Here is a 27,735-nt window from a genome sequence, read left to right as displayed (position 1 = left end):
TGGCATTTAATAATCCACCCTGGAGGCAGAAAATAGTTGGCTCAACTCATGGGGGTGCGGGTAGAATAGAATAACCATAGTGTTCTAAGAAGTAGGGCTGAAAGAAATCATTTCAACAGGAAATGGAGTTCAATTGCAATTTTCTAAGCACACCTGGGTCTCCAGTCGAGCCAGCCTGCCCTGAAGGATGAAGGTCCCACATCCTGAGGTTAGAGCGACCCAGCCTGCACACCTGCCCACCTGCATTCAGAAACACAACAGCAGAGACAGTTTGTTTTCTCCAACAGGGTCAAAGCTGCTCATTGGGCGTCCTTACTTGCCTCTTTCCCAGCCGCAAGGCCAGCAGTTCAGCTCCCCACAATCACAATTTTTCTCAGTTCCTCAGCTTTGCCCAAGCTGTTCTTTGGGGTCTCCAGCAGACTGTTGTATTTTGGGTCTTCGATGCATCTCTCCAGGTGGTCTTGTGTAGCTAACACAAGACCGAGGCCCAGAAGCACTGAAAAGACGCAAAGCTGTCAACAACCTGTTCGAGGTGCTAATGGGGGCACAACCACACTGTGAAAATCTTAATGGCCCTTGTACCAGTTGAAGGTTCTTCATCCGAAGGCAAGCAGGGCAGAAGCGTGCTGAAAGAAGCAGGAAGTCTCCTATTGAGCCAATCAAGACACGGAAGGCAATTATTTGAAAAATACCAGGATGTAAATGCACATCTCTTCCAATTCCACTGTAGAGTTTTCTCCATATGTTGCTGAATCGTGCGCACTGCAGATCTTGCATATTTCAACAATAGGAATGTCCTTGCAGTAACAGATAGTATGAATTATACACAGGGGATCTGGGGGGGGGTAGTCCTAACCCAAATTAAGACCCCCCAAAGGCTTCATTTTTTAACACGACGACCACAACAACCACTCTTAGAACTCCATTTATGGATCTTGCTGGTTCACAAGTAGATGAGCCCTGAAATTAGCACAGAACAGCTTTGGCTGCATATGGGAGCATGGCCTGTTTGGTTGGATGAATGTCTTGGAGGCAAAAATATCCTTCGAGCCGGAGTCGAACCAGCGACCTAAGGATGACTCGGTAGCTTCCTACAGTCCTCCGCTCTACCAGCTGAGCTATCGAAGGGATGAAGCTGGGATGTTGTGTTGCTCTTTTTAAATGTGGGCTGTAATCCCTACAGGGCGTGGCCTTGGCTTCAAAAACAACCCATCCTCTTTGATATTCTTCCCACACCTCCTTGTTTCCTAGCCAGAAAATCTAGTGGTTCAGAGCGTCACCTTAACAAGGATGTAGATAAGGAAGATCTGGTTTAGGAGGACAATTAAAAACATATGTGCTACTGTTATAGTCGGTCGCCTCAGTTACTTTGGCCTGAGGTAACTGGGTAAAGGTAAGCACCAAGTCATGTCTGACCCTTGGGGTGACGCCCTCCAGCGTTTTTATGGCAAACCCAATACGGGGTGGTTTGCCATTCCCTTCCCCAGTCATTACCGTTTACCCCCCCCCCCAGCAAGCTGGGTCCTCATTTTACCGACCTTGGAAGGATGGAAGGCTGAGTCAACCTTGAGTCGGCTGCTGGGATTGAACTCCCAGCCTCATGGGCAGAGCTTCAGACAGCATGTCAACTGCCTTACCACCCTGCACCCCAAGAGGCTCTTAGGGGGTTAGACAAACTAGGCAACAAAACTTTTAACTATGGCTGAATTCTTTTCATCCCTTCTACTAATGTTGGTGGCATGCATGCGTGGGGAGAAAACAGGTAGTTCTGAGTGGATGTGTACCAGATTCCTGAATCAATCTGATACCCTGCAAGAGGGAGGACTCAACAGCTACAGTTCAACCTTCCCAGCAATGCATCTATGATTCCTCTCTCTTGTTCTTACCCGGTTTTCATTCATGTGAGGCATTGCATGGCGCGTGTGACGGAATGCAGCAAAGTGGTGCCAAGCTCTATTATAGCTGCTTATTGATCACAGAATTGCGAGAAACTATTTGGGGGATGACTGGACATATCTACATGAACAGCCTCCAGTGTGTTTTCCATAAAGTAGTCCCTGAGGGTAACTGGAAAGCATCTTGACAAACATGGTAACTGCTGGATGCCAGAGATGGAAAGAACTGTCAGCAACTCTCAGTTTGGCTGCTAAAGACCTGGGAAGTTGCAAAGGTGATGAGAGAGTTGACATTTTAGGAATGTGGAAAACAAAGACGGATTAGCTGAGGTGGGGGGAGTCATTAAAAGAAAATGTTCAGAATTTCGGTGTTATAACTGCCTGGTAAATCAATCAAGAGGTTGCGTTTGAAATAACTATGTTTAAAAAAAAAAACTATAAACCTAAATATTACATGCAACCCCAAAGAAAATTCGTTTGTATGACAAATGCATTTCTCACTTGCAGGCTAGAGGGGCCCACGGTTTGATTCCCTGCTCCCTTCTCTTCATGCAGCCAGCTGAGTGACCTCGGGCCAGCCACAGTTCTCTCAGAACTCTCCCAGCCCCACCTTCCTCACATGAGGTGCCTGTTGTGGGGAGAGGAAGGGGAGGGGGTTGTAAGTCACTTTGAGTCTCCTTAAGGTAGAGGGATATAAAAAGCCACCCAGGCCTTTGGGCAAAGGCTCTTCTTCAGAGCAGTACGCAGTTATGGGGAACTACATATTCTTTTTGGCAACAGTTTTGTCTGCTAGGGGCAAACAAAGACTCCAAACCAGAGACTTTTAGAGTCTCCTGGGCTTCTATAGCTTTTGTTTCCAAGAATAGCTGGGAGGAAGCTTATTTCTTCAGCCTTGTCATGTTGCAAGAAAGCCAAGTTGTCTCTTAAAACCTGTGTGGTTTCCCCCATTCCAATCAACCCCTGCATGACAATAACCACAACTTTACCTATCTATCTATCTATCTATCTATCTATCTATCTATCTATCTATCTATCTATCTATCTATCTATCTATCTATCTATCTATCTATCTATCTATCTTTAAATAGCCTCGCAGCGCGGCGCACCACGGACTGAATAAAAGAGTAAGGGCTGTGTGGGAGGAGTTAAGGCGGGCCCTATCCAGGATAAAAACTCGGAGGGGCCAATCAGGAGCCGCAAAGCGCAGCTCCCCATTGGCTGCTTTGCCCGGCCAGGAAATCACCGCATAGACTGGACTGCCAGCAGATGCGGTGAGTTCTCTGGGGGGCCGCGCCGCCTTCTCCCGACTGCTGGAGCAGACACTCCAGCGGCCAGGAGAAGGCTCACGAGAGACGCCGGTGGGGAGGGAGCTGCGCCGCCTTCTTCTGTCTTCGGGGAGGGTGGGGGGGGGGCAGCAGCAGGCCTTTTCTCGGCCACGGGTAGAGAAAAGCGGCATATAAGAACCAACTCTTCTTCTTCTTCTTCTTCTTCTTCTTCTTCTTCTTCTTCTTCTTCAGTGATATCAGGGCCCTCTCAGCCTCCCCTCCCTCACAGGGTGTCTGTTGTGGGAAGAGGAAAGGGAAGGCGAATGTAAGCCACTTTGAGCCTCCTTCGGGTAGAGAAAAGCAACATATAAGAACCAACTCTTCTTCTTCGTAGTCCTTTCAAAACCACAAGTAAGAATGTCTTCCTACAGCTAAAAGTCTTCAATCTGGAGATGTAAGTGGCTTAGATTTTTCTGTGGACAACAAAGCAGGTGTCCTCTCTAGATCTGCCTGCCCCTCAGTGTCCATCACCCTCTGCCTAGAAGCCTATTTCACCTGCTCATCCCCCATGTCCAGGAGCGGGTGAGGGGGAAAGCACAGCTTGGTCCTAACTGCCTTCAGCCACATAGATTGGTAGCTGTCTCAAAGGATGAAAGGAGTTAGACCTTGAAGACTGAAGTCGACCTTAAGCCGGATTTTAAAGGAGGCAAGACACACCCTGGCCTCAATTTTAACCGTACCTGTCTCCGAAAGCATATTTGCATGTAAAACACAGTAAGGTAATGGGAAGTCTGCTCTCAGACATTTCAACTGAACCTGTTCCAGTGATGCAAAGCAAGAGACAGTGGTTCAGTCATGGTCCCATCTAGGAATTGGGCCTGTGTTTTAGCCTGAGATAATTTCAGAGCAGCTGGAATACACTGACCACCCTCAGTGGGTAGAGATTTCAATAGGTTCGTTTAAATCCTTTTAAAAACTGTGTGCCTGTGTACTTTTTAAAATAAGATGGATGAATATTTCACCTCACAGTACTGCATGGGGTGCCTGAAAAAGGAATAAGAAGATGAACTGCCTACCTGGGGCACGGGAAAGCAGAGAATTTAGGATTGGATTCTGTCTGTAGATTTTGTTCCCTCCCTCTCTCTCTGCCATCCAAAATGCCCCTGAAATGCCAGACAGTTTTTCACTTGGGGGGGAAGAAGTCTTCCAGGAACAGCTCAAGCAAGACTGGGAGGCCTGTGGCAGGGAGGAGGGAAATTAATACATTTATTTATTTATTAGATTTTTATACCACTCTCCCATATGGCTCAGGGCGGTTCAGCTCATGTCATCCCCCTTCCATCCATGGGAATCTCCCGTGGGACCTAAACCAGTGTTTGAATTAGTGGCATGCACATCTGTCATTTGCATTGCAAAGGTGGGAAAACAATCCCAGCTCACCTCACAGGAGAGAGAGAGAAAAAAAGTGTGACAGCTCCGGTTTTTAATGTAATGATTCTAGGCAGCTTTTAACTCCTTGCCAGCTAGTCTAATGAGGGCCTGGGAATGCCACTACGTGTTTTGCCAAATAATAGAGATTCTCACCTGCAGACATCTGTGCAGCTAGCTAGGTAAAGAGCTTGGCTTTATGGCTTCTGATAGCTGCCCTCGGTAGATGTCCCTGGATCTTGAAATGCAGGTCACACATCCCGCCTGTCTGGAATATGGCTCTCTTGCAGTGGCTAATAGGTAGGAGCCTCAGATATCCCTTGGGCCAGTTTCTTCTTTTGCCCTCAATCGCTCCCAGCATCAGGCTCTTCTCCAGGGAGTCCTTCCTTTTCATGAGGTGGCCAAAGTATTTGAGTTTCATCTTCAGGATCTGGCCTTCTAAGGAGCAATCCGGGCTGATCTCCTCTAGGACTGACTGGTTTGTTTGCCTTGCAGTCCAAGGGACTCGCAAGAGACTTCTCCAGCACCAGAGTTCAAAAGCCTCAATTCTTTGATGCTCGGCCTTCCTTATGGTCCAACTTTCACAGCCATACATCGCAACTACATGGGAAGACCATAGACTTGACTAGACACACTTTAGTTGGCCTTCCCTTTATACCTCTGCAATGAAAGGGGATAGAGAGACGTATGCTTTTCTTATATGAACCAAGTTTTGAGTCATGGGGCACCTTTCAGCCCAATAATGTATCTGTCGAAGTGGGCATACACACAAAAACTGATACCTTGAATAAAACCTTGTTGCTTTGAAAGGTGCCGTTGGATTCAGACTCTGCTCTGCTGCTTTAGACCAATACGGCTACACACCTGAATCTATCTTTTAAAAATCTTATAGCTGGGAATTCAGAGGACCTGATATCCAGATATTCAGCTGCAGATTTTTTAAAAATAACAAATCCCTCCAATGGTGGGGGGAAGAAATAGTCACTGTGATGAAAAGGGAAATAGCTGTTGTGTGGGTGGGACTAGGACCGTTTACGCACTGGGAACTTCACTGCCCCAGCTCCCATTCAGGAGCACAAATTGAGGGCAGATGAGGCGCACCAGGCCAAATGCTCCCCCGTGGGGGTGCAGGAAGAGGTGGGGCAACGTGCTGTGTCTAAATCTCCAGCCTGCAGCTTGGCATGAAATCTCCAGTGCATAAATGGTCTAGGAAAAGACAGGACTAGGAGAATGCAAACTTTCGCACCTACATGGCACCATCCGGAATAAGAGTCACCCAGAACTGGAAGAGAACACAAAAGACCATCCAGTCTAGCCCACCACTTTCTTAGGCACTTTCAAAACACACACTACTAACAAGTATTGATCCAATCTCCTCCTAAAATCTTCCCACGAAGGAGACTCCAGCCTCCCCTGGCAGTATATTCCACCTACAAACAGCCCTCACCATCAGAAAAGGCATTCTAATATTTAAGTGGAACCGTCCTTCCCATAATTTGAACCCATTGCTCCTAGTCCTTGTGTCTAAACGGCAATTTCTTAAGGCTTTTATTGAGGGGGGGGGAGTTAGCCCCCTTAAAAAAAAATTCAGACTTTTCTGCCAACCTGTGGTTATTCTTAGATTTGCAGGGGGAAAAAACTATTTTATGTTAGCTCCCTTAAAAAAAAAAGATTTCATACTTTTCTGCCCACCTGTGGTTATTCTTAGATCTGCAGAAAAAATTATTTTGTCTTCCAGGGCCCCAGTCTGTGGAGTTAAGTACCCACAGATGGGACTACATAGTAAAACAGAGATCTATCTCCCCCTTTTCCTAGGGAGTTCTGGGTGGCAGACATGGCTCTCCTTTCCTTTGTTTCACTGTCTCCACAACCCTGTGAGGTATGAGAGGTTGAGACAGAGTGACTGACACAAGGCCACACAGCAAGGCTGATGGCAGAGCAGAGATCTGAACATACCTCTCTCCAATGCAAGATTCTAGCAACTATAGAAAATATTGGGCCCAAGCATCCTTGCTCAGAAAGTTACAGGCTCCATAAAAGCTGCCCTGTTATTTTTCTACTATTTGAAGAAGCAGGAAACAGGATGTCTGCTCTCACTGGCCTGTTAACTTCCAAACTGTATATTATCTTTTCTCTGAAGGCCTTCTGGAGACATACTGTACAATATAAATCCAGTTGTTGCTCATTTGTTGCACAGGATCTTGGTATCTTCCCTTAAAGAAGACGGTGCATTGGGTAACTTTGGTTTGGTTGGAGTAGATCAGTGGTTCTCAACCTTCCTAATGCTGCGACCCTTTAATACAGTTCCTCATGTTGTGGTGACCCCCAACCATTAAATGATGCAAGGGTTCTTTCACAGAAATTAAACCAAAACTGACCAATGGCGTGAAGATGCATTGTTCACGATTGTATATGAATTTTTTTTTCATGGTTTTTCAGTTTACTTCTGCCTCTTGTCCCACCATGCCGATCTTGCTCTTTTCTGCTGCTCCAGACAGATGAACACTCTATCTCAATCTACCCCACAAGGCTGTTATGTTGATGGCACAACCCCCCCCCCCCCAGCCAAGCTGCTTGCCCTGCCGCGACCCCTCTGAAAGGGTCAATCGACCCCCAGGTTGAGAACCACTGTACTAGATGAACCTGGAAGTCCTTTCCAACTCTATGATTCTATATATCGCTGCCAAGAAAGAGCAAGTTTTTCTCGCTTTTAACAGGAAGCTTGTGTTTGCGAGAAATGTCTAGATAGAACGTAGTTGTGCAAATGCTCAGGTGACCTACTGTCTAGTGCCAGCGAGATCATTGAAGATAAATCAAAATGCCTCCCATTCCATACGAATGTCAGCACTTAGTTCACATAGAGGCTGGTGAAATGGGAGGTTAATATTTAATCTCTTAGCCCAGTGCAGAGAATCTCCATGTTGGCAAACCTAAAGAAAATCTTGTCTTGAAGCACACAGAGGCTCAAGGGCTGCACTTGGTGCAGTATTGCACGGGTTCTAATCTTTATATTTTAATGCTGTTTTTAATCATCTTAATGTGCACTTAATAATAATATTTGTATTCCAATTTTAATATGTATTTTTGTACAACCTTCGGGTTCCCGACTTGTTTTCTCAGGTTGGCTTTTTGTTCCCTTTTTTTGTTTTGCATCTGGTCTCTTAGATTTAGAGGTGAAACAGGGAGGTTGCCAAATTCGGCCGCCTACGGTGAATTGCACCCTCGTCTCAAAGCTGTCACAAGTTTTTCATGTTTCCAGGTAATAATTTCACAATCCGGCTTTCCACAGAGCCAGAGCAGCCCAGCCACTGGTGCCTGCCGCATTCAGATTGCGCTAATTATATTAATGAAATGTTTGACCGAAAGATGCAAATGGATTTGCAGCTCCTCAGAAGATCCTGCACGTCTGACTTGGCTCCCAGTTAGTCTGATCATGGTGCTCAAGCAGAAGACAAGAATGCCCAAAGCTTCCTGGGAAAAAAAAAAGTAATCCTTATAATACGTTAATGCAACATTGGACTAAGCCAGTGAAGCAAAATGTCGCAAGGCTGCAGAACCCTAAAAAGAGCTCGCTATCGCCCCCCTGTGTCTTGGCTTGTGAAAGCAGGCAGCTGAACCACCTGTTATGATTTTCAATGCATAATGTTTGGGTCTCCCAGACCTGACTTTCATGAGTCGGCCACATGTCAGCTAGGAGGGTGTTGGCAGATAATGAACACAGCAACAGCACAAAGCCTGATTAAAGAGCAGATTTAGGAATGAACATACTCAGTAAGATCGTTTATGCACTGGAGGTTTCATGCCGGGCCGCAGGCTGGAGTTTTAGTCATGGCAGGTTGCCCCACCTCTTCCTGCACTTACATGGAAGAGCATTTGGCCTGGTGCACCTCTTCTGCTCCCAATTTGTGCCCCTGCACAGGAGCTGGGGCAGAGAAGTTCCCAGTGCATAAACGGTCTAAGGAAGGATAGATTCAAGAACCAGCATGGGGTAGTTAAGAGCGGTGAGCTCTAATCTGGAGAACTGGGTTTGATTCCCTGCTCCTCCACAGAAAGGGTCAGACTTAGTGTGGCATTTCTGAGAACAAGGGAGAAATTGCCCTGAGAGTAGCTATCTGAAGGCAGAGAAGGAATGAGGCTTAACTGGAAAGGAGGTGCTCACCTCACTGCTTCTTGCGGCCCCTTCTCCTCTTTGTACATTCGACATTGCCATTTCTAACAGAGGGATCTTGTTTTTCAGTCTTCGGAGGCCCTGATTCAGATTGGGACCATGGCATCAACAGAAGAAGAGGTATTTGCCTCCCCCTGTCCTGCCTCCCCAACTCTAAATGGCCCTGGGGTTCTATTTGCCCCTTAATATACTGATGGACCACAGGTGCAGCCCTCCGATGGTCAGGGGAACCCAGGTACTACAGGTACTAACAATAATGTGCAACTTAGCCCTTAAGAAAGCACATGTAATAAAAACCACACCAGCAGAAGAGAGGGCAAGAGAGACCCTCTTATTTTAATCATTTCTACCCAGTTACCTCAGGCCAAAGTAACTGAGGCGACCGACTACAACAGTAGCACATATGTTTTTAATTGTCCTCCTAAACCAGATCTTCCTTATCTACATCCTCGTTAAGGACACTCTCTGAACCCCTAGATTTTCTGGCTAGGAAACAAGGAGGTGTGGGAAGAACATCAAAGAGGATGGGTTGTTTTTGAAGCCAAAGCCACGCCCTGTAGGGATTACAGCCCACATTTAAAAAGAGCAACACAACATCCCAGCTTCATCCCTTCGATAGCTCAGCTGGTAGAGCGGAGGACTGTAGGAAGCTACCGAGTCATCCTTAGGTCGCTGGTTCGACTCCGGCTCGAAGGATATTTTTGCCTCCAAGACATTCATCCAACCAAACAGGCCATGCTCCTATATGCAGCCAAATTGTTCTGTGCTAATTTCAGGGCTCATCTACTTCTGAAGCAGCAAGATCCATAAATGGAGTTCTAAGAGTGGTTGTTGTGGTCGTTGTGTTAAAAAATGAAGCCTTTGGGGGGACTTAATTTGGGTTAGGACTATCCCCCCCCCCCCACCTAGACCTCTTGTGTAGAATTCATACTATCTGTTACTGCAAGGACATTTCTATTGTTGAAATATGCAAGATCTGCAGTGCCCACGATTCAGCAACTTTTGGAGAAAACTCTACAGTGGAATTGGAAGAGATGTGCATTTAGCATAGCTAGATCAGGAACATCCTGCTATTTTTCATATAATCTCCTCCTGTGTCTTGATTGGCTCAATAGGAGACTTCCTGCTTCTTTCAGCACGCTTCTGCCCTGTTTGCCTTCGGATGAAGAACAGTTAGTCAGTTAGTCTGTTAAGACTCTCTCTCTCTCTCTCTCTCTCTCTCTCTCTTTCCTCTCCTCTGCATCAGCTTGGTGTACTGGTTAAGAGCAGGAGCTTCTTAACTGGCGAGCCAGGTTAGATCCCCCGCTGCTCCACATGCAACCAGCTGGCTGACCTTGGGCTAGTGTCACAGTCCTGTTAGAGCGGTTCTCACAGAGCAATCCTGTCAGAGCTCTCTCAGCCCCACTTACCTCACGGGGCGTCTGTTGTAGGGAAAGGAAGAGAAGGTGATGGTAAATGGCTTTCAAACTCCTCTGGGAAGTGAAAAGCAGGGCATAAAAACCAGCTCTTCTTCTTTCTCTATTCAATCCTGAATAAAGCTATTAATTCTTTAAGCAGCTGGTGCCTCACCCTTCTTTTGAAAATTTAAACTCTGCCAACACCTACTGGGTCATTCTTGCATTTCATTTTAATGTATCTATTTTGCATTTCATTTAATACGCCATTTCATTTACTGTGTCCTGTTAATATTTAGGCTTTGCTTCCCCTATGGTTACATCCAGATTTCTACAAGCCAAATACTATGGAGCTATCTATTGGATGTTATACCCTGTTGCTTGCACTGGCTTATTTTGCAATTCAGTCACCCTTTCCTCTCCCCACTACAGACAACCTGTGAGAGAGGTGAGGCTGAGAGAGCCCTGATATTACTGAAGAAGAAGAGTTGGTTCTTATATGCCGCTTTTCTCTCCCCGAAGGAGTCTCAAAGTGGCTTACAGTTGCCTTCTCTTTCCTCTCCCCACAACGGATACCCTTTGGGGTAGGTGAGGCTGAGAGAGCCCTGATATTTCTGCTCGGTCAGAACAGTTTTCTCAGTGCCGTGGCGAGCCCAAGGTCACCCAGCTGGCTACATGTGGGGGAGTGCGGAATCAAACCCGACATGCCAGATTAGAAGTCCGCATTCCTAACCACTATACCGAAACAGATTAAGGTTGATGTAGCTGACCGTGTGGCTCATAAAAGCTCACGCCATAATGCATGTGCTAGTCTTGAAGATTCTGGCATGAGTTTTATAGCTTGTTTTCTTTGTTAAGGGGGGGGGAGCTGTGGATGAATGCATTCAACTTCTGCTTGGCATGCAGCTGTTAAAGTTATAGGAAAACTGCCAGAGAAAGTAATTGGGCAACCTGATTATGAGACACGCTGCAGGTTATGTGCCTCCCTTTCTTCCCATTGACCCACCCTGCCCTGCCTGGTATACAGACATCTTGGTTATCAGTCTGAGGGCTGGCCAACACCACAACAAAATTAGCATTTGTATAACTCCTGGGGATCCTGTCTCTAGGCAGCTGCTGCCTGCCTCTGTGGGCTGTTGGAATACCTGACAAAACTTAACTATTACTCTGTGCTGGTAACAGAGTGGCACAGCTCAAAATGGTCTTGCCAACTTTCTTGGGTATATGATTAAGGACTGTGGCCTATACTGCCGCGCTGAGTTTACTGTGAGCAAGATCCTGTTGACGTCATTTCCGAGCTGCTTAATTTGTCATGTGAATGCTCATGGCTACGCTTCAGTTCCAGACCATTTACTGTTTACTGAACAGCCTATTTGGGGGGGTTGCACTGGCTTGTTATGTATAATCTGCCTTGAGTCCTTGGAAGAAAGACATCCTTATCCATGGTTCCTCTATATATTTGTGAAACAGCCTGGGGGGTGGAACTTGTCCATCTGTCCAAGTTGGAATAGGGCCAATCAGGGTGCAGCAGCAGCTCCCGCCCTCTGTCCCTAGACTCTATGCTCTCAGACGCACCTCAGTGCCTGGAGCCAGCAGCAGGTAAGGGGAGAGGGCCCTGGGCAAAGGGTCATGGTGGAGGGCCTGCTAACAAGGGCCTGCTAACGGCCCAAAGCCACCTTAAGTTGCCTGGCCGGGGCCAGGGGAGGGGACCCTTTCAAGGTCCTTTGTCCTTTGTCTAAACAGCCAATCAATCCTCTAGACTGTAAGATATGGCATTGTCATGGAATTTCAAACTACTATAAAATAATGTAAATAAGTGAAGAATTTTCCTCCCTGAGGGCCGACTCTCAAGTGGGATGGTGTGAGCACCACCTAGCAGAAGAAGCCAAGAACTGAACCTACAATGTTCTATTTGCAAAGCAGGGATTCATTCATTCATTCATTCATTCGTATGTATGTATGTATGTATGTATGTATGTATGTATGTATGTATGTATGTATGTATGAATGAATGAATGAATGAATGAATGAATGAATGAATCCCTGCTTTGCAAATAGAATATATATATATATATATATATATATATATATATATATATATATAGCCACAGACCTTTTCTAAGCCAACAGTTGCCAGCTTTCAAACTGAAGAGGTTTGGCGGGTTAGGCCACCATGTTGACAATAGTACTACTGGTACAGAACCAGGATCTTGGTGGAGACTTTGGGGGTGGAGTTGGGAGTGGGCAGGGAGGGCCTCAGTGGAATCCAATGCTACTGAGCCCACCCTCCAAAGGGGCCATTTTCTCCAGGAGAATGGATCTCCAGAATGGTCTGGAGATGAGCTGTGATTAATTTAATTTTAAAGCATTCAAATAACTGTCTAGCGATGTAAAGTTAATTGCATGACTTGTTGTGCCCGCCCTGAGCCAACCAGGAAGGGCGGGGTATAAAAATAAAGTTAGTAATAATTAATATTATTTTATTTTTAATAGCCTGCCCTTCCCAGTTGGCTCAGGGTGGCTCAATAAAGTTACATTAAGGGGGTGTGGCTAAAGATGTCGTCCTGAGAGGGTGGCAGGGCATCTGCTCTGCTATCTCTGAAGCCTGACAGGGGTCAATTGTGCAAGCAATTGGCAGAAAAGAGGAGGGGTACGCAAACCTCACCTCACCTTTCTACCCAGGAAGTTCTTGGGGCCGTCTCCAATCCTTTAGGGAGTATATCTCCCTGGATTATAGGCTGTCAGCGTTCCAGGTCCAGAGGACGACTGCCATTTTCTACCTCGGACTTTCTTTTCTTTCTTTAATCTTAAAGTATCTGCTTCAACCCTACATGATGATTTACCACAAATGAACGCTTTGAACTGAGGGGAGGACTTCGGCTGAGTTCCAAAACATCATTTACTGCAAGTATCTCTCGCTTTTTTTTTCTCCGTCTCTCTTCCTGCATCAAAGCCCTTTGTTTCCCCCCTCCTCTTACTCTGCTCTGCCTGAAGCCACCTCGTTAAGAGGCAGGCTAATTCTCCTAACTAAGCAGAAGAAGGATTCAAATCAACTCGAATTAATTGGCAAAACCTCTTATTGTAATTGTTTTGGTTTTCGGAGATAGAGATAAGAGCAGTGAATGTGAAAATCTCACGAGAACTTTGTGCCAGTACGAGAATCCCTGCCTTAACCGGCTTCAATACGTCACATGCCTGTGCCGGAACATTAGAGGATAAAACAGAGGACCTCTACTGGCCACTTGTAAAATTGTTTGGGGACGGGTTTTTTTTAAGTCAAAATCATGTCTATGTTAAAAAGATTGGCTCATCTAATAGAGATACAAACCCAAGATTACAAAGTATTCTTAGATGGATTGATCAAAAATATCTCCAAGGAGATCCAAGATGGCAAGGAAGAAGTCTTCAATAGGAATGATGGATCAATAACAGTGACTGATGACAGTTTTAAACAAGGTGGAAAACCAACAGCAGAAGAGAAATCTGAAATTCATATCTTCAAGGAGATCCAAGATGCCAAGGAAGACGTCTTTAACAGGAATAATGGATCAATAACAGTGGCTGATGACAGCTCTAAACAAGGTGGAAAACCAACAGTAGAAGAGAAATCTGAAATTCTGGAGACGGAAAATGGGATGCCGGAGTTCTGCAGCCCAGATAAGGACACCCTTTTTAAAAAGACATACAGCCATCTCAAAGCAAGAGTGTACAAAAATCAATCAAAAGAAATATGGATCTGCAGTGAAAGTAACCGATTTAAAGGATCTCTCTGGGGAAAAAATTGTATTGATACTGGAGTCCAGGAGGTGCAACGGCCTCAAGATTTATCGATGCATATTTTGCGGGAAAGAGTACAACTGCACTTCCTACGCCAAAGGCCAATGGGACAGAATATAATTTTACGGGAACGACAAGATGTAGCAAGCCTCGAGATGAGACCCCCTTAAGAAGACCGAAAGCTCATATTGTTTTATGTTTAATGTTATACCGTATTCTATATTTCCATTTTTATGAAAAAGGGGAAGCAGTGTCTCTTTCGCTCTTGTTTTTTTTTTTTTTGTCTCTTTTCTTTTATAGGCATATAGGTAATATAATCATTAGTGCTGAAAATGTAAAATGGGGTTCTCCCCCCTTATTTTTTCTTTCTTCTATTAGTGAATTGTCCTAGGACTAAAGCCTACACTGAGGATGGTTCTTAGAATGGGTCAAGCAAAAATTGTTTTGTAGATGTATTAGAACCAAGGATAAGGAGAAGCTATAGAAGACTGAAAGCTTATATTGTTCTATGTTTAATGTTAAGCATTTAATCTAAACCTGGAAATCTTATTATTCTCTGTATTAACAACATATACTGTATCCTATATTGCTATTTTTATGAAAAAGGGGAAGCAGTGCCTTTTTTCTCTCTTGTTTCTTTTTCTTAGTAGGCATATAGGTAATATAATCGTTAGCGTTGGAAATATAAAATGGGGCTTTCCCCTCTTATTATTTTTTTTATTGGTGTATTGTTATAGGGCCAAAGCTCATATTGATCTGTAGAAAATGCAAAGCTCTCAACTTATACCTGTCCGGATGGCTCTTAGAATGGGCCAAGTATAAATGGTTTGTAGATGTATCTGTATTAAGGATAAGGAGAAATTATGAAATCCTTTTGTAATTTTTTTTCTTTGTACATCTTTAAGGCAAAGCCCTACTTTCCTCTCCCTTTATCAGGGTATTGATACAGGGCCAAAACTAATACTGTGCTATAAGAAATGTTTAATGTTAAGCATCTAACTCAAACCTAGAAATATCTGCTAGGATAGCTCTCAGATTGTATCAAGCAGTTAATGTGAGGTCTACGATCTCTCAAGTAAGTTGATTAATAATAACTTTTCTTTTGTATATCTAAACAGGCTTTTTTTTTTTTTTAATGTAGTGGAAATGTGGATGGCTCTTAGACTCATGGCTCTTAGAGTTTTGGGCAAAAGTTTATATCACTGTGGAGTCAATGTGGGGTCGTATATTCTCAAATGATGACTATATTTCTATCTTTATGAAAATAAAAAAAATCATTATAAAAAAAAAAAAATAAAGTTACATTAACAGCGGCTGATAAAAATCACCTCTCCAAATTAAATTAAATCAAATCAAATTATATTAAATTGTTGTTGTTCTTATTATTATTGACATGAGGCTCATCACAGTGATCACTTGTTTCAAGTAGCCAGTCCGAAAACGTTCTCTCTCTCTCTTTCTCTCTCTCCTTCCTTCCTTCCTTCATTTCTCTTTCTTTGTTTTTTTCTCTCTCTTTCTTGCTCTTCCTCCCTTTCTTTCTTTCTTTCTTTCTTTCTTTCTTTCTTTCTTTCTTTCTTTCTTTCTTTCTTTCTTTCTTTCTTCCCCTCCCTCCCTCCCTCCCTCCCTCCCTCCCTCCCTCTTTCTTTCTTTCTTTCTTTCTTTCTTTCTTTCTTTCTTTCTTTCTTTCTTTCTTTCTTTCTTTCTTTCTTTCTTTCCTGTCTGTCTGTCTGTCTGTCTGTCTGTCTGTCTGTCTTGCTATCAAGCTCTTTCTCCCTCCTTCCCTTCCTTCTTTCTTTCCTTTTTAAGGAGGGGGCAGGTGCGAAGCGAGCCCCGGCGTCCCCAGCAGGGAGGGAGCTCCCGGTTGCAACCTGGCGCCCACCTGCGCCCCCGCCCCGGCGAGGCGAGGCGGTCTCGGCGGCGGAGGCCCGGTGGTGCGCGGCCGCCAGAGGGCTCCGGGTAGCGGTCGGGGAAGCGCGGGCGGCCTTGGGGCTGGGCTCGGCGCGGGGCTTCCTGCGCTCGGGGCGGCGGCGGGCGTTGCGCTTCCTGGGTGACGCGGATGCCGGCCCAGCTGCAGGGAGCCCGAGCGCGCTCGCCCGCTGCCCGCCCCGCTGGGATCCATGCCAGCCTGGGCGGACTTTCCCGGCAGCAGACGCGGCCCGTCCTCGCTGGGGCTCGCCCAGGTGGGAAGCGGCCCGGCCGGCGGGAGACACCTTTCCCGGGAGGGCGGAGGAGGCGCGGAGGCGCGCCCCGGGGGCCTCGCCGGGAGATGGGGCGGGGAAGGAGGGCGCGGCGGCCATCCATCCATCCGATCACTCTCCGCCAGGCGATCCCTCGGGCGATCCCTGCCCGCCTTAGATCCTGGGGCGACAAGGACGCAGGCTCTCCAGGGCACGAGGGATGGATCGCCAGGGAGTGGCCCCGCAGTCGCCTTCCGCTCGGGACGGGAAAGTGATGCGTCGTCCGTGACCCCCTCCCTTTCTTATTTTCCAGTGCGCGTTTATGAATGAAAACTGGATTCAGATCTGCCTCCGCGGTTGCGATCACAGCCCCAGGGAGTGGCGTTTACTCTGGATGAAATGGCGGGGGACCATCAGGGAAGGATCTTCTGAGGTTATAGCTTGATCTCTTCTCACTTACCTGGATAAGAATGTCTCGGGCTCACCCACACTTTTCATACCAAAGATCCACTAGCCCCGCATGCATTGCACAGCTATTAATATTATTTTATTTATCTGTGGAGGCAATCTCTCAGATGCCTCTTCAGAGTGGTGCTAGAGGCAACTTACAGCTAAAAATGGCATAACAGTATATATATATTTAAAAACAAGCCATTGGAAAAACCACCATAATAAACACTATTTATAAAACAAAAAAGGTGGTAAGATAAACACTCTCATTAAACACCTGGGTTAAAAGGTGTGTTTGGGCTTGGCACCTGGTATAGTGGTTAAGAGCGGTGGTTTCTAATCTGGTGAGTCAGGATTTATTCCCTGCTCCTCCTCCTCCAGGGTGACCTTGGGACCCTTGGTCCTTCAAAATCAGTATTGCCCACTCAGACTGACAGCAGTTCTCCAGGGTCTCATCAGGCAAAGGTCTTTCAGGTGTCCTACCTGGTCCTTTTAACTGAAGGTGCCGGGGATTGAACCGGGGACCTTCTGCATGCCAAGCAGATGCCCTGCCAGTGAGCCTCAGCTCCACCACCTAAAGCAGGAGTAGTCAACCTGTGGTCCTCCAGATGTTCATGGACTACAATTCCCAGGAGCCCCGGCAATGCTGGCAGGGGCTCTTGGGAATTGTAGTCCATGAACATCTGGAGGACCACAGGTTGACTACCCCTGACCTAAAGGAAATGAAAGTCAGCATCAGGGAGCCAAGGTGCCCGGACTCACCTCTGAAGGTTTACGAGTGAAAACTGAACTTGTATCAGCATGCATGGTTGTGACAACAACCCCAAAGAGTGGCATTTGCTCAGGATGGCATGGCACAGACCAATGATCCAGTTTTCATTCATAAACATGCAGAGAGCCTGCCTTGAAAGGCAGATTTTAACTGGCAGGTTAGACAGTTCAAATACAATGGTTCCAGGCTACTGGGGCCTTAGAGGAAATTACAGACCAGTTAGCCTAACATCTGTTCGGGGTGAATTACTAGAAACTGTTCCTGAAGAGAGAATTATTAAGCTCATCCAGGAGCAAAATCTGCTGAGGGGGAAATGGGTTTAGCAAAGGGGGAGTTTTGCCTCACCAGCATCTTGTAGTTGTTTGAGCATGTTTTAATGAGAATGTGGATAAAGGCAATCCAGTAGACACTGGATGCTTGGACTTCCAAAAAGTGCCTCACCATAGGGAGCTTTGCTGTTGATTTTAATAGAGATGGATTGCGTGTATTTAGTTATTTGCAAAAAAAACATATTTTCAGCTTTTGATTGCCAGAAGTTTAGGAACAACTGAACAGGTGAATCACTTCTTGTTTCAGATGCCAGAGACCTCCAAGGAAGCTGTTGTGCTTCAGCCAAGAGTAGGACCTCCTGCCTGAGGCCTTCACTGCAACACCATGCAGGAGAATTATGAGACGCTCATCTCTCTGGGTAAGCATACAGCTCTTCGGTGAAGAACTATAGGCCGTAAGAATGTCTCCAATGGGTCATACTGAAGGTCCATCTAGTCCAACAATGACCAGTAAGAGACCTCAAGCAGGGCAAGAATGCTATAGCCTTTCCAAGTTTTCTGTCCCCAGTATTCTAAGATATGCTGCCTCTGAGCATGAAGGTTCCATATAGCATTCAAGGCCTGTAGTTTTGATCAGTCGATTTGCCATTAATTTGTCTCTATTGGTTCCTGGGAGATCTGTGAAACAGATTACACCCTGGTGCTGTCTCTACGTGAATGTAGGCCACAGTTAAAAAGGTAAAGGTATCCCCTGTGCAAGCACCGGATCATGTCTGACCCTTGGGGTGACACCCTCTAGCGTTTTCTAGGCCACTATTAGGCCAGTGATAAATTTATCCTAATGTTCACACAACTGCTCATTAAGTGGTATTAACCTCCCGAAGAATGAGAAGAATCGTATCCTTGAGAGGCCAAAACAAACAATTCTATGCAGATTGTTGTGGTATAATCACCACTGTCACCCTAACTCTAGTTGTTTTCTTTTTTTTTTACAATATAACAATCGTGAGGAAAAACCAATTGATGTTTCATTGTTGACTTGCAGTCTGTTGGGTAAAGGCACCCAGGAAACTCTGAGTAGCACTGCAGTGCCACCCATCGCAGACGATGGGACTGCACCTTACACCTCTGAGATTCCAAGCACAGCTCCCCAGTTCATGACCCCAGGTGCTGTCTTACCTGCAGGCCTCAGCATAACAGTGGAACTCAGCATAACACAGTTGTCCTCCAAAGCGGGGAAATGTCAGCCATTCTAGGAGAAAATGAGCCGGGGAGTAATATGTCCTCCAAGCCACAAAGAACCAATCGGCACAGTCACCCAACTGCTCTGATCTCCTGATGGGATTCTCTCCTCTTTCTCGTTAGCAGAAGAGATGGCGATTAGCCTGCCTCGGATCACTGCGCTGGCTGAGTCCCACCGGAGGGGGCTGGCCTCAGGTAAAGGGAGCGGGCTTGGTGCAGGGGCTCAAAAGCATCGGCCTTCTTCATCACATCAACCCCCTTTGTGCAATAAAGCAACGGGTTTCTCCTGAACGTTGCCGGCTGAGCGTTCCAAAGAATGTACAAAGTTGCCTGAACCTGAGTCGGACCCAATCCGGCTGAGTTAATTCCGATTCAAGGCTGTTTTCAACAAGACCCGGGGACAGGTTGAACACCGGGAAGAAGGGTGTGGTTTGAATTTCAGCAGCCGCCCATCCCGTAGCTCCTAGGCTGTCATTGAGAAAGCTCTGTAAGGCAGGGGTAGTCAACCTGGCAGGGGCTCATGGGAATTGTAGTCCATGGACGCTGGCAGGGGCTCATGGGAATTGTAGTCCATGGACATCTGGAGGACCACAGGTTGACTACCCCTGCTGTAAGGGGTCATTGCGGTTGGAAGGGATGGCAAAGAGGAATTAACAGAATGAATGGAACAGGTACCCAGCCTCGTACAGGGAGGTGAACCTCAGGTATACAGGCCCGGTCTCTGTAAGGCTTCCAGCGTTAAAATCAGCACTTTAAATCGAACCCCTGAAACACAGTAGCCAATATAGATGTTCAGTGTTGTGTAGTGAAAACAACATTTCTTAGGAAGCTGCCTGCCAAACCAATGGGGATTTTCCAAGCTGTCTCTGAGGGCAGCCCCATGCAAAGTGCATTGCAGTAATCTAGCCGCAGGGTTACTGTACCATAGATCAACATGGCTAGGTTGGCTGAAACTAAAGAATGGGGAAGAATAGGGAGTGAAGCCCTTCTCTTTAATCTCATCCGCAGGATTTCCACTTTCTAAACCTGACCTGCTCTCTTGGATGGACCGAGGGGAGGATCTGTGGGTTCCCGACCTGCAGGAGTCTGAGGGCAGGGAGATACTGAAGGAGGCCAGCCCAGGTGAGGAACAGAGCTGAGCATCAGGACTGGGAAGTGGCTTTCTTGGAGCGGGAAGACTGTAGATGCTGTCTGGGAAGGGCTGAATGGAGAGGCCATTCGGGAGTGGGGGAAACAGCTCACTTGAGTATCCAGAAGTCCCGAGGCTGGTTGGCCTCCCTGTGTCCACCACCAAAATGGCTGCCTCAACCACAAAATGACCGCAACAGGTCCATTTCAGTAAGAGTGTAAAATACCCTTGCGGTGTGCTGGCAGCTGCTGCCAAAGTAACATTTATTAAAATCTCCACAGCCGATCAAGTCTCCCACAGTCATCAGAAGCCTTGCTGGGGAAAACCCCTCCCTGCCCCAGCAAGCCCTAAAAAAGGTGTCAATGGGCATTGTATTGGTGACCCTTGAACTAGGCCGTTTTTATCCCACCTTTGTTTGAAGGAGCTTAAGCCGCGAATGTGTTTCTCCTTTCCCTGGTTGATCCTTACAACAGCCCTGTGGTAGAGGCTGGGCGGAGTGTGGCTGTTCCAGTGTCAACCAGCAAGGTTTCTGTCAGAGTGGGGATTTGAATCCAGGTCTCCCAGAACCTAGTCCAACGCTCTGGCCACCACTACACCACACTGGTATTCTCTGGCCCTGGGATTCAGAAGTATATTGCCCCTTCATCTGGATAGCTAACATGGCTACATGAATAGTGGTTCGGAGTGCCGACTTCGAATCTGGTGAGCCGGGTTTGATTGACCCCTCCTTCACGTGCAGCCAGCTGGGTGACCTTGGGCTTGTCACAGCACTGATAGAGCTGCTCTGACTGAGCAGTAATCTCAGGGCTCTCTCAGCCTCACCTCCCTCATAGGGTGTCTGTTGTGGGGAGAGGAAAGGGAAGGTAATTGTAAGCCGCTTTGAGCCTCCTTCGGGTAGAGAAAAGCGGCATATAAGAACAAACTGTTCTTCTTCAGTAATATCAGGGCTCTGTCAGCCTCACCTCCCTCACAGGGTGTCTGTTGTGGGGAGAGGAAAGGGAAGGTAATTGTAAGCCGCTTTGAGCCTCCTTCGGGTAGAGAAAAGCGGCATATAAGAACAAACTGTTCTTCTTCAGTAATATCAGGGCTCTGTCAGCCTCACCTCCCTCACAGGGTGTCTGTTGTGGGGAGAGGAAAGGGAAGGTGATTGGAAGCCGCTTTGAGCCTCCTTTGGGTAGAGAGAAGCGGCATATAGGAACAAACTGTCAGCCTTGTGGGGAGAGGACAGGGAAGGCAATTGGAAGCCGCTTTGGGACTCCCTCTGGTAGAGAAAAGTGGCATATAAGACCCAATTCTTCTTCTATTCACTACTGACTAGGGATGCCAGATCTGGGTTGCGAAGTACCTGGGGGTATTATATAAGAGTGGGCGGGATTTGGAGTGGGGAGGGATCTCAGTGGACTATAATGCTGTAAAGTCCCCCCTCCAGAGCAGCCATGTTCTCCAGGGGAACGGATCTCTTTCATCTGGAGATGAGCTGTAATTCCAGTGGATCCCCAAACTCCACCTGGGGACTGGCATCCCTACTACCGACTGATGGGCTTGTCAGTTAATTTGTCTCACCCCCTTTTATGGATTTAATCTCCTCAGGTGATGATCTGAGGAGGAAGAATGAGGGGGGCCTCCCTCATCCAGAGGCTCCCGGCAAGACAGAGCAAAGAGCAAAAAGCTCCCTAGAAGGGAATCCAGTGGACGGAGAGAGCCAGCCGGCCGACAGACTAGGAAGCTCAGCACCTGAAGGGAAAGAGCCGCCAATTAAGCCACACCCTCTGACCCCAGGCCTCCCCACGCCCCTGTTGTCCCGTGGGAAACCACCAGGGGGCGAGAAAGGACACCGGTGTCCCGACTGCGGCAAAAGCTTCAGCCAGAAGTCCAACCTGCTGAGGCATCAGGGCCTGCACCTGGCCGAGAGGCCCCACAAGTGCGACGGGTGCGAGAAGAGCTTCTCGGAGGGCGAGGCCCTCGCCAAACACCGCAAAAGCCACGCGGGCGACAAGCCCTACAAGTGCGAGGACTGCGGGAAGAGCTTCAGCTGGACCTCCCACCTGGAGAGGCACCGGCGGATCCACACGGGCGAGAAGCCCTACGAGTGCAAGGAGTGTGGGAAAGCCTTCAGCGTCGGGTCGCACCTGGAGAGGCACCGGCGGATCCACACGGGGGAGAAGCCCTACGAGTGCAAGGAGTGTGGGAAGAGCTTCACCGTCAGCTCCACCCTGGTCCAGCACCAGAGGACCCACGCCAACGACAAGCCCTACCAGTGCAAGGAGTGCGGGAAGGGCTTCAACGTCAGCGCGAACCTGGTGGCCCACCAGAGGAAACATCAGGGGCAGAAGCCGTACGAGTGCCCGGACTGCGGGAAGAGCTTCAGCTTCACGTCCCACCTGGAGAGGCACCAGAGGATCCACACGGGAGAGAGGCCCTACCAGTGCACGGACTGCGGGAAGAGCTTCAGCCGCAGCTCCCACCTCTACAGGCACCAGAGGATCCACACGGGGGAGAAGCCGCGCCAGTGCGCCGACTGCGGGAAGAACTTCTACCTCAGCGTGGCGACCCTCCACCACCTCCAGACGTCCCCGAACGGGGGCCGGGACCCCACGAAATGCGGAGAATGTCGCCGTAAACGGGCCGTCCCCGAGCCCGCGCCTCCCCCCTCGCCCCCGGTTTGCCACGAGAAACCTTACAAGTGCCCTGACTGCGGGAAAGGTTTCGGTCAGAGTTCGTCCCTGGTGAAACACCAGAGGATCCATACCGGGGAAAGACCTTATCAGTGCCCGGAGTGCGGGAAGAAGTTCAGCTGGTGCTCCGCCCTCATCAAGCACAAGAGAATCCACACGGGAGAGAAGCCGTACCGGTGCGGAGAGTGCGGCAAAGCCTTCAGCGTCAGCTCCCACCTGGAGAGGCACCAGCGCGTGCACGCCCCGGACAGGCCGCACAAGTGCGCCGAGTGCGGGAAAACCTACGGAGAGCTGGCGTCGTTGGTGAAGCACCAGAAGTCCCACGCGGCCGAGAGCAAGCGCTACCGGTGTCCCGACTGCGGGAAAAGCTTCAGCTGGACCTCCCACTTGGAGAGGCACCGGAGGATCCACACGGGGGAGAAGCCCTACGAGTGCGGAGACTGCGGGAAAAGCTTCAGCGTCAGCTCCCACCTGGACCGGCACCGGAGGATCCACACCGGGGAGAAGCCGTACCGCTGCAACGAGTGCGGGAAAAGCTTCAGCGTCAGCTCCACCCTCCTCCAGCACCAGCGGACCCACTCCAGTGGGAAGCCCCACAAGTGCAAGGAGTGCGGGAAGCGGTTCGTGGCCAGCGCCCAGCTGCTCACCCACCAGCGGACCCACCGGGGCGAGAAGCCCTACGACTGCGCCGTCTGCGGCAAGAGCTTCGGCTTCGTCTCTCACCTCGAGAGGCACCGGCGGGTCCATACGGGCGAGAAGCCTTACCAGTGCCCCGAGTGCGGGAAGTGCTTCAGCCGCAGCTCCCACCGGAATCGCCACCAGCGCACTCACTCGGCTGACCGGCCCTTGAAGGGAGGGGCATGGGGCGGAACCGAGGCGGGGAAGGGGTCCTCCTCTTCCTCCTCTGTTGCTAAGCTCCCCAGGGAGCCGCCGCCCACTCTTCCGGAACCCCCGCTGTCACTCATGCCGCCCTGGTGGAGCGAGGGGGACAGGAACAGCAACACCCCCGTGGCCGCTGCGTGGCCCGAGGTCCCGGCTCCCTTCCAAGGCCCCTTCTCCAATACCGCCCCGGGTGGGGGGCTGCGGGGGTGGGGCATGAAGGGGTTCTTGCCTCCCGATCCGTGGAGGCTGGGGGAAAGCAGCTCCGGCTGGGCGTCAACCCTAACCCAGGAGGGCTGGGCACAGCCTCCCTCCACCTCTTGAGTTGGGGTCCGACCCTTGACTTCCAGAGACATTTCTCGGGGGGAAGCCGTAATGGTCCTTTGGCTCTCTTTATTGCGTCCAGAACGGTCCAGCCCTGACGGAATCCAGAACGATGCAGCTCTTAAGAAAACCATGCGGAATAGTCCTGCTGAGAGGGTGGGACCACTTCAGGACTGGGGGGGGGGGTCGGTGGGGCAGGTGTTATCCTATCGAAACGCTCCTTCCCATCAAACACCTCTTCCCCGCCAGCACACCTCTCACATTGAGAAGAAGGCTGTGTTGTTCCTTCCAAGGGGCTGGATTTCGGTGGAAGGGAGGCATTCAGAGAATTATAATTCCTGGGCCCCGCGATGGCCCCTGACAATCCCCCTGTGTTCTGAGCTGGTACAGTCCCAGGTGGGTTGTACCATGTGTTTCCTCAGAAATGTCGAACTTGGTTCCTACCTTGGAAACTGGCTGAGAGGGAGTGCGTTCGGCTGAACAGCTGGGAAGTGAAGCCATAGGAGAGGTGAATTTGAATCCTAAATCCAACTTCAGATCACTAGATCTGTTAGTCATTTCAGGCCTTAGTAAAAAAGCTTCGGCCTACCTGTCAAATCCCCTTTGACATTGGAACGAGCCCTCTTCCATCCCATCCTGCCTCACAACATATCCCCTAAGGCCCCAGTGTAGTAGAGGTCTGGTACTGCTTTTCAACCAAATAAAAGTGTGTGGTAAAGGGGGGAAGCTCTCAGTTTTAGAAGGGGTCAGTCCCCTCTCTTCTGTCCCTGGTTTTCGTAACTTTGCCAACCAAGCAGGGTAAGTCCCGGCCTGCCCTTGGGCTCTGAACAGCTGCTGGGTCGAAAGAAGTCAGGGGGCGATGCTTTTTCACGGCATGACAAGAATTATTATTACTCAGAAGCTTCTTCACATAAAGCTGCTCTTAGAGGCGCCACTATTTTGGCAAGCTAAAATTGGGCATTCTCCCACTGGCTCATTTGTGCTCCTCGATTTGCCCCCAGTGGGACTCGTTGCCTGTGTAGCCATAACTCAGTTGAGGGCTTCCCAGGGCTCAGCTTCCTGAGACTCCCCCCCCCCCCAAAAAAAAAAAAATCTCCAGGTTTTTCCCAACCCAGAGCTGGCAACACAACTCAGCCTTTCAGTCCCAATGTGGGGCTGACACAGCAAGATTCCCAGACTTGTTGGGCTCAAGAAGCTGCCTTGTACCATTGCTCTGTGAAGGTCAGTATTTCCTCCCACTGAATAGTAGCAGCTCTGTTGTGTTTTCAGTAGAGGTCTTTCATATCCTTTAGTATCTGGTCTTTTTTAACTGGACGTGCCAGGGATTGAACCTGGGACCTTTTGTATGCACACCAGAGGTTCTACCCCTGAGCCACAGGCCCACCCACTTGCTGGCTTCTTAATAGTTCTAACATATAGGGAGCACAACCTGTGACTTTCCTAAGTGGTTTAAGGACACATTGGTTAGTGCATTACTGACATTCCAGGCCATCCTACAACTCTCTCGACATCCCCTTTGTTAGGCGTGTCCTTTTTGTTTTGTTCTTTTGATCCCATCTCTCACTGGGTTGTCAACAGGCCTGGAGAAAAATCTCCTGTTCTTTTAGCTGAGGCAAAACACTTGGGAATAGGCAGCCGAGGCTGTTATCTACCTCCTGGCACAGAGGTAAACACCATCACCTGGTTAAAGAGAGAACTATTAGGCCTGTGCACAAGTGAGAGAATGTTTTTCTGGAAGCTGGTTGGCACGGCTACCTCAGAAATGAGAATGGGGTGATGCTTTTTTCAAGAACAGGAAACAAAAATGAAAGCTTTCTGAAATATTGACTTAAGCTTTCTCCGTCCAATGCAGTTAAACAAGTGTAAGAGGTTGCTAGTGCTGTTTGTAGAAGAAGAGGAGACGTTGGTTCTTATAGGCTGCTTTTCTCTACTAGGAGTCTCAAAGTGGCTTACATTCGCCTTCCCTTCCTCTCCCCACAACAGACACCCTGTGAGGTGGGTGAGGCTGAGGGAGCCCTGAGATTACTGAAGAAGAAGAATTGGTTCTCATATGCTGCTTTTCTCTACCCAAAGGAGCCTCAAAGTGACTTACAATTGCCTTCCCTTTCCTCTCCCCATAAGAGACATCCTGTGAGGGAGGTGAGGCTGAGAGACCGTTTGTTCTTATTTGCCGCTTTTCTCTACCAGGAGTCTCAAAGCATCTTACATTTGCCCCCCTTTGACTGTTTACGCACTGGAGGTTTCATGCCAGGCTACAGGCTGGAGTTTTAGTCATGGCAGGTTGCCCCGCCTCTTTCTGGACTCACACAGGGGAGCATTTGGACTGGTGCACCTCATCCGCCCCCAATTTGTGCTCCTGCACGGGAGCTGGGTCAGTGAAGTTCCCAGTTCTTCCTCTCCCCACAACAGACACCCTGTGAGTTGGGAAAGGCTGAGAGAGCCCTGATATTACTGCTCGGTCAGAACAGCTTTATCAGTGCCGTGGAGAGCCCAAGGTCACCCAGCTGGCTGCATGTGGGGAGTGCAGAATCAAACCCGGCTCACCAGATTAGAAGTCCACACACCTAACCACTATAACAAACACCAAATCCCCATGTACTTTCTCCATTTAGAAGTTAGTTCCCCTGGAGAAAATGGTTGCTTTGTGGGGGGACAGACTCCATAGCATTATATGCCATTGAGGTACCTTCCCCCACACACACATCTTGCCCCCTCCTGGCTCCACCCCCAAAGTCCCTAGGTATTTCCCAGCCAAGAGTTGGCAACTCCAATAGTAGCCCATTCACTGTGGGCTTGCCCTCCCAAGTGTAAACCATAGCAAGGTGACCCTGCTTAGCTTCCACACTCTTAGGCTGGGGCAAGAGTTTGGGTCAACTCAGTAAGAATGAAACAGAAAACAGAGACCAGAAACACAAAAGGGAGGATAGACTCAAATGGGTAGCTGTGTTGGTCTGAAGTAGCACAACAAAACCAGAATCCAGTATCACCTTTAAGACCAACAAAGATTTATTCAAGGAGCATGCATAGATACTTCTATGTTTTTGTGAACGACAACTGAATTCCAGGGGACTGATTGGCTGTTTAGGTAAAGAATTATCATATGGCTGAATTGGGATGTGTGACACAGTTTACTAATGTAACAGAATTAATTTTTGCTTTTTATTCCTATAGTCATGATGGTAGTTCATAGTCTGAGGAAGAATACTTGCACTCGAAAGCTCATGCCTGGAATAAATCTTTGTTGGTCTTAAAGGTGCTATTGGACTCTGATTTTGTTGTAGAAAAGGAAAGAGTGATAGACCTCAGGATGCAAATTTCACGTGCGGTGAATATTCCATCCTTTCCAAGTTTTTGAAGTACATCCTTTCGAAGCAGAATACCTAGAAATCCACACAGACTGTCCCAAACAACAGATTTTTGCATGCGGATGGTACAGTCACAATCTATATTCATTTACTTGGTTGGAAGTAAGGCCACTGTAGTCCTTCGGGATTTCCTCTTAAGTAAGTATGCTTTGGATAAGGATGACAGCCTTGCTTTTATGGATAGAGTTCTTTCTGCAGGAACTGGTGATGCTCGTTGGATAAAAACAGAATTCAAACTTTGGAAACTGGAATCCACCTTTGGGCCCCTGAGACTTGGATTCAAATTCTACCAGAGTAGCCGATGGACTGGGGGTGGGAGTAGTGCCATATCTTTGCTGTCTGTTTCCCATCTGTCAAACGAAAAGCTGTGAAGTAAACAAATCTTTAAAGGGTCACGGTTCACTTTGCACATTAAAACATTGTACACGATGTGGGAATCATTGTCTCTGTCAGGACTGGGCCTCCCTTCCCTTTCTGCTGTTGGAGGCACCGTGAAGAGCGGCTGCCAGCAGAGGAGGAATTTGGG

At 48.3% G+C, this 27,735-nt stretch overlaps 1 protein-coding gene and 2 non-coding genes across 4 annotated transcripts; 2 read left to right on the top strand and 1 right to left on the bottom strand.

Moving 5' to 3' along the window:
* Positions 1 to 1,041: 1,041 nt before the first annotated feature.
* TRNAY-GUA (transfer RNA tyrosine (anticodon GUA)) lies at positions 1,042 to 1,128 on the bottom strand. Its single transcript is given in 2 exon segments — positions 1,042 to 1,077; positions 1,092 to 1,128. It is a non-coding gene; the product is annotated as a tRNA-Tyr (tRNA).
* Positions 1,129 to 9,365: 8,237 nt separating this feature from the next.
* On the top strand, positions 9,366 to 9,452 carry TRNAY-GUA (transfer RNA tyrosine (anticodon GUA)). The gene is given in 2 exon segments: positions 9,366 to 9,402; positions 9,417 to 9,452. It is a non-coding gene; the product is annotated as a tRNA-Tyr (tRNA).
* Positions 9,453 to 15,735: 6,283 nt separating this feature from the next.
* On the top strand, positions 15,736 to 27,434 carry LOC143831576 (uncharacterized). 2 transcript variants are annotated; one of them, XM_077324660.1, is made up of 6 exons: positions 15,736 to 16,107; positions 16,418 to 16,537; positions 17,903 to 18,014; positions 18,964 to 19,032; positions 19,846 to 19,959; positions 21,557 to 27,434. In XM_077324660.1, the coding sequence occupies exons 3-6, from the start codon at positions 17,981 to 17,983 to the stop codon at positions 23,842 to 23,844; spliced, it is 2,505 nt and encodes an 834-aa protein (XP_077180775.1). In that variant the 5' UTR covers positions 15,736 to 16,107; positions 16,418 to 16,537; positions 17,903 to 17,980; the 3' UTR covers positions 23,845 to 27,434. The 2 variants fall into 2 exon arrangements, with proteins under 2 accessions (XP_077180775.1, XP_077180774.1); XM_077324659.1 differs by having other exon boundaries at positions 18,961 to 19,032.
* Positions 27,435 to 27,735: the final 301 nt, after the last annotated feature.

Source organism: Paroedura picta, chromosome 3 (genome assembly GCF_049243985.1).
Source record: "Paroedura picta isolate Pp20150507F chromosome 3, Ppicta_v3.0, whole genome shotgun sequence".
Lineage (NCBI taxonomy): Eukaryota > Metazoa > Chordata > Lepidosauria > Squamata > Gekkonidae > Paroedura > Paroedura picta.
Note: the sequence above shows the minus strand (reverse complement) of the source record. Positions and strands in the feature narration are given on the sequence as shown.

What these genes read in the sequence shown, in the direction of transcription:
- LOC143831576 (XM_077324659.1), top strand. Translation starts at nt 17,981, where the DNA reads ATGCAGGAGAATTATGAGACGCTCATCTCTCTGG. An exon ending in TGAGACGCTCATCTCTCTGG is followed by an intron (nt 18,015 to 18,960) that starts GTAAGCATACAG and finishes CTTTCTCGTTAG; the next exon opens with CAGAAGAGATGGCGATTAGC. An exon ending in ACTGAAGGAGGCCAGCCCAG is followed by an intron (nt 19,960 to 21,556) that starts GTGAGGAACAGA and finishes TAATCTCCTCAG; the next exon opens with GTGATGATCTGAGGAGGAAG.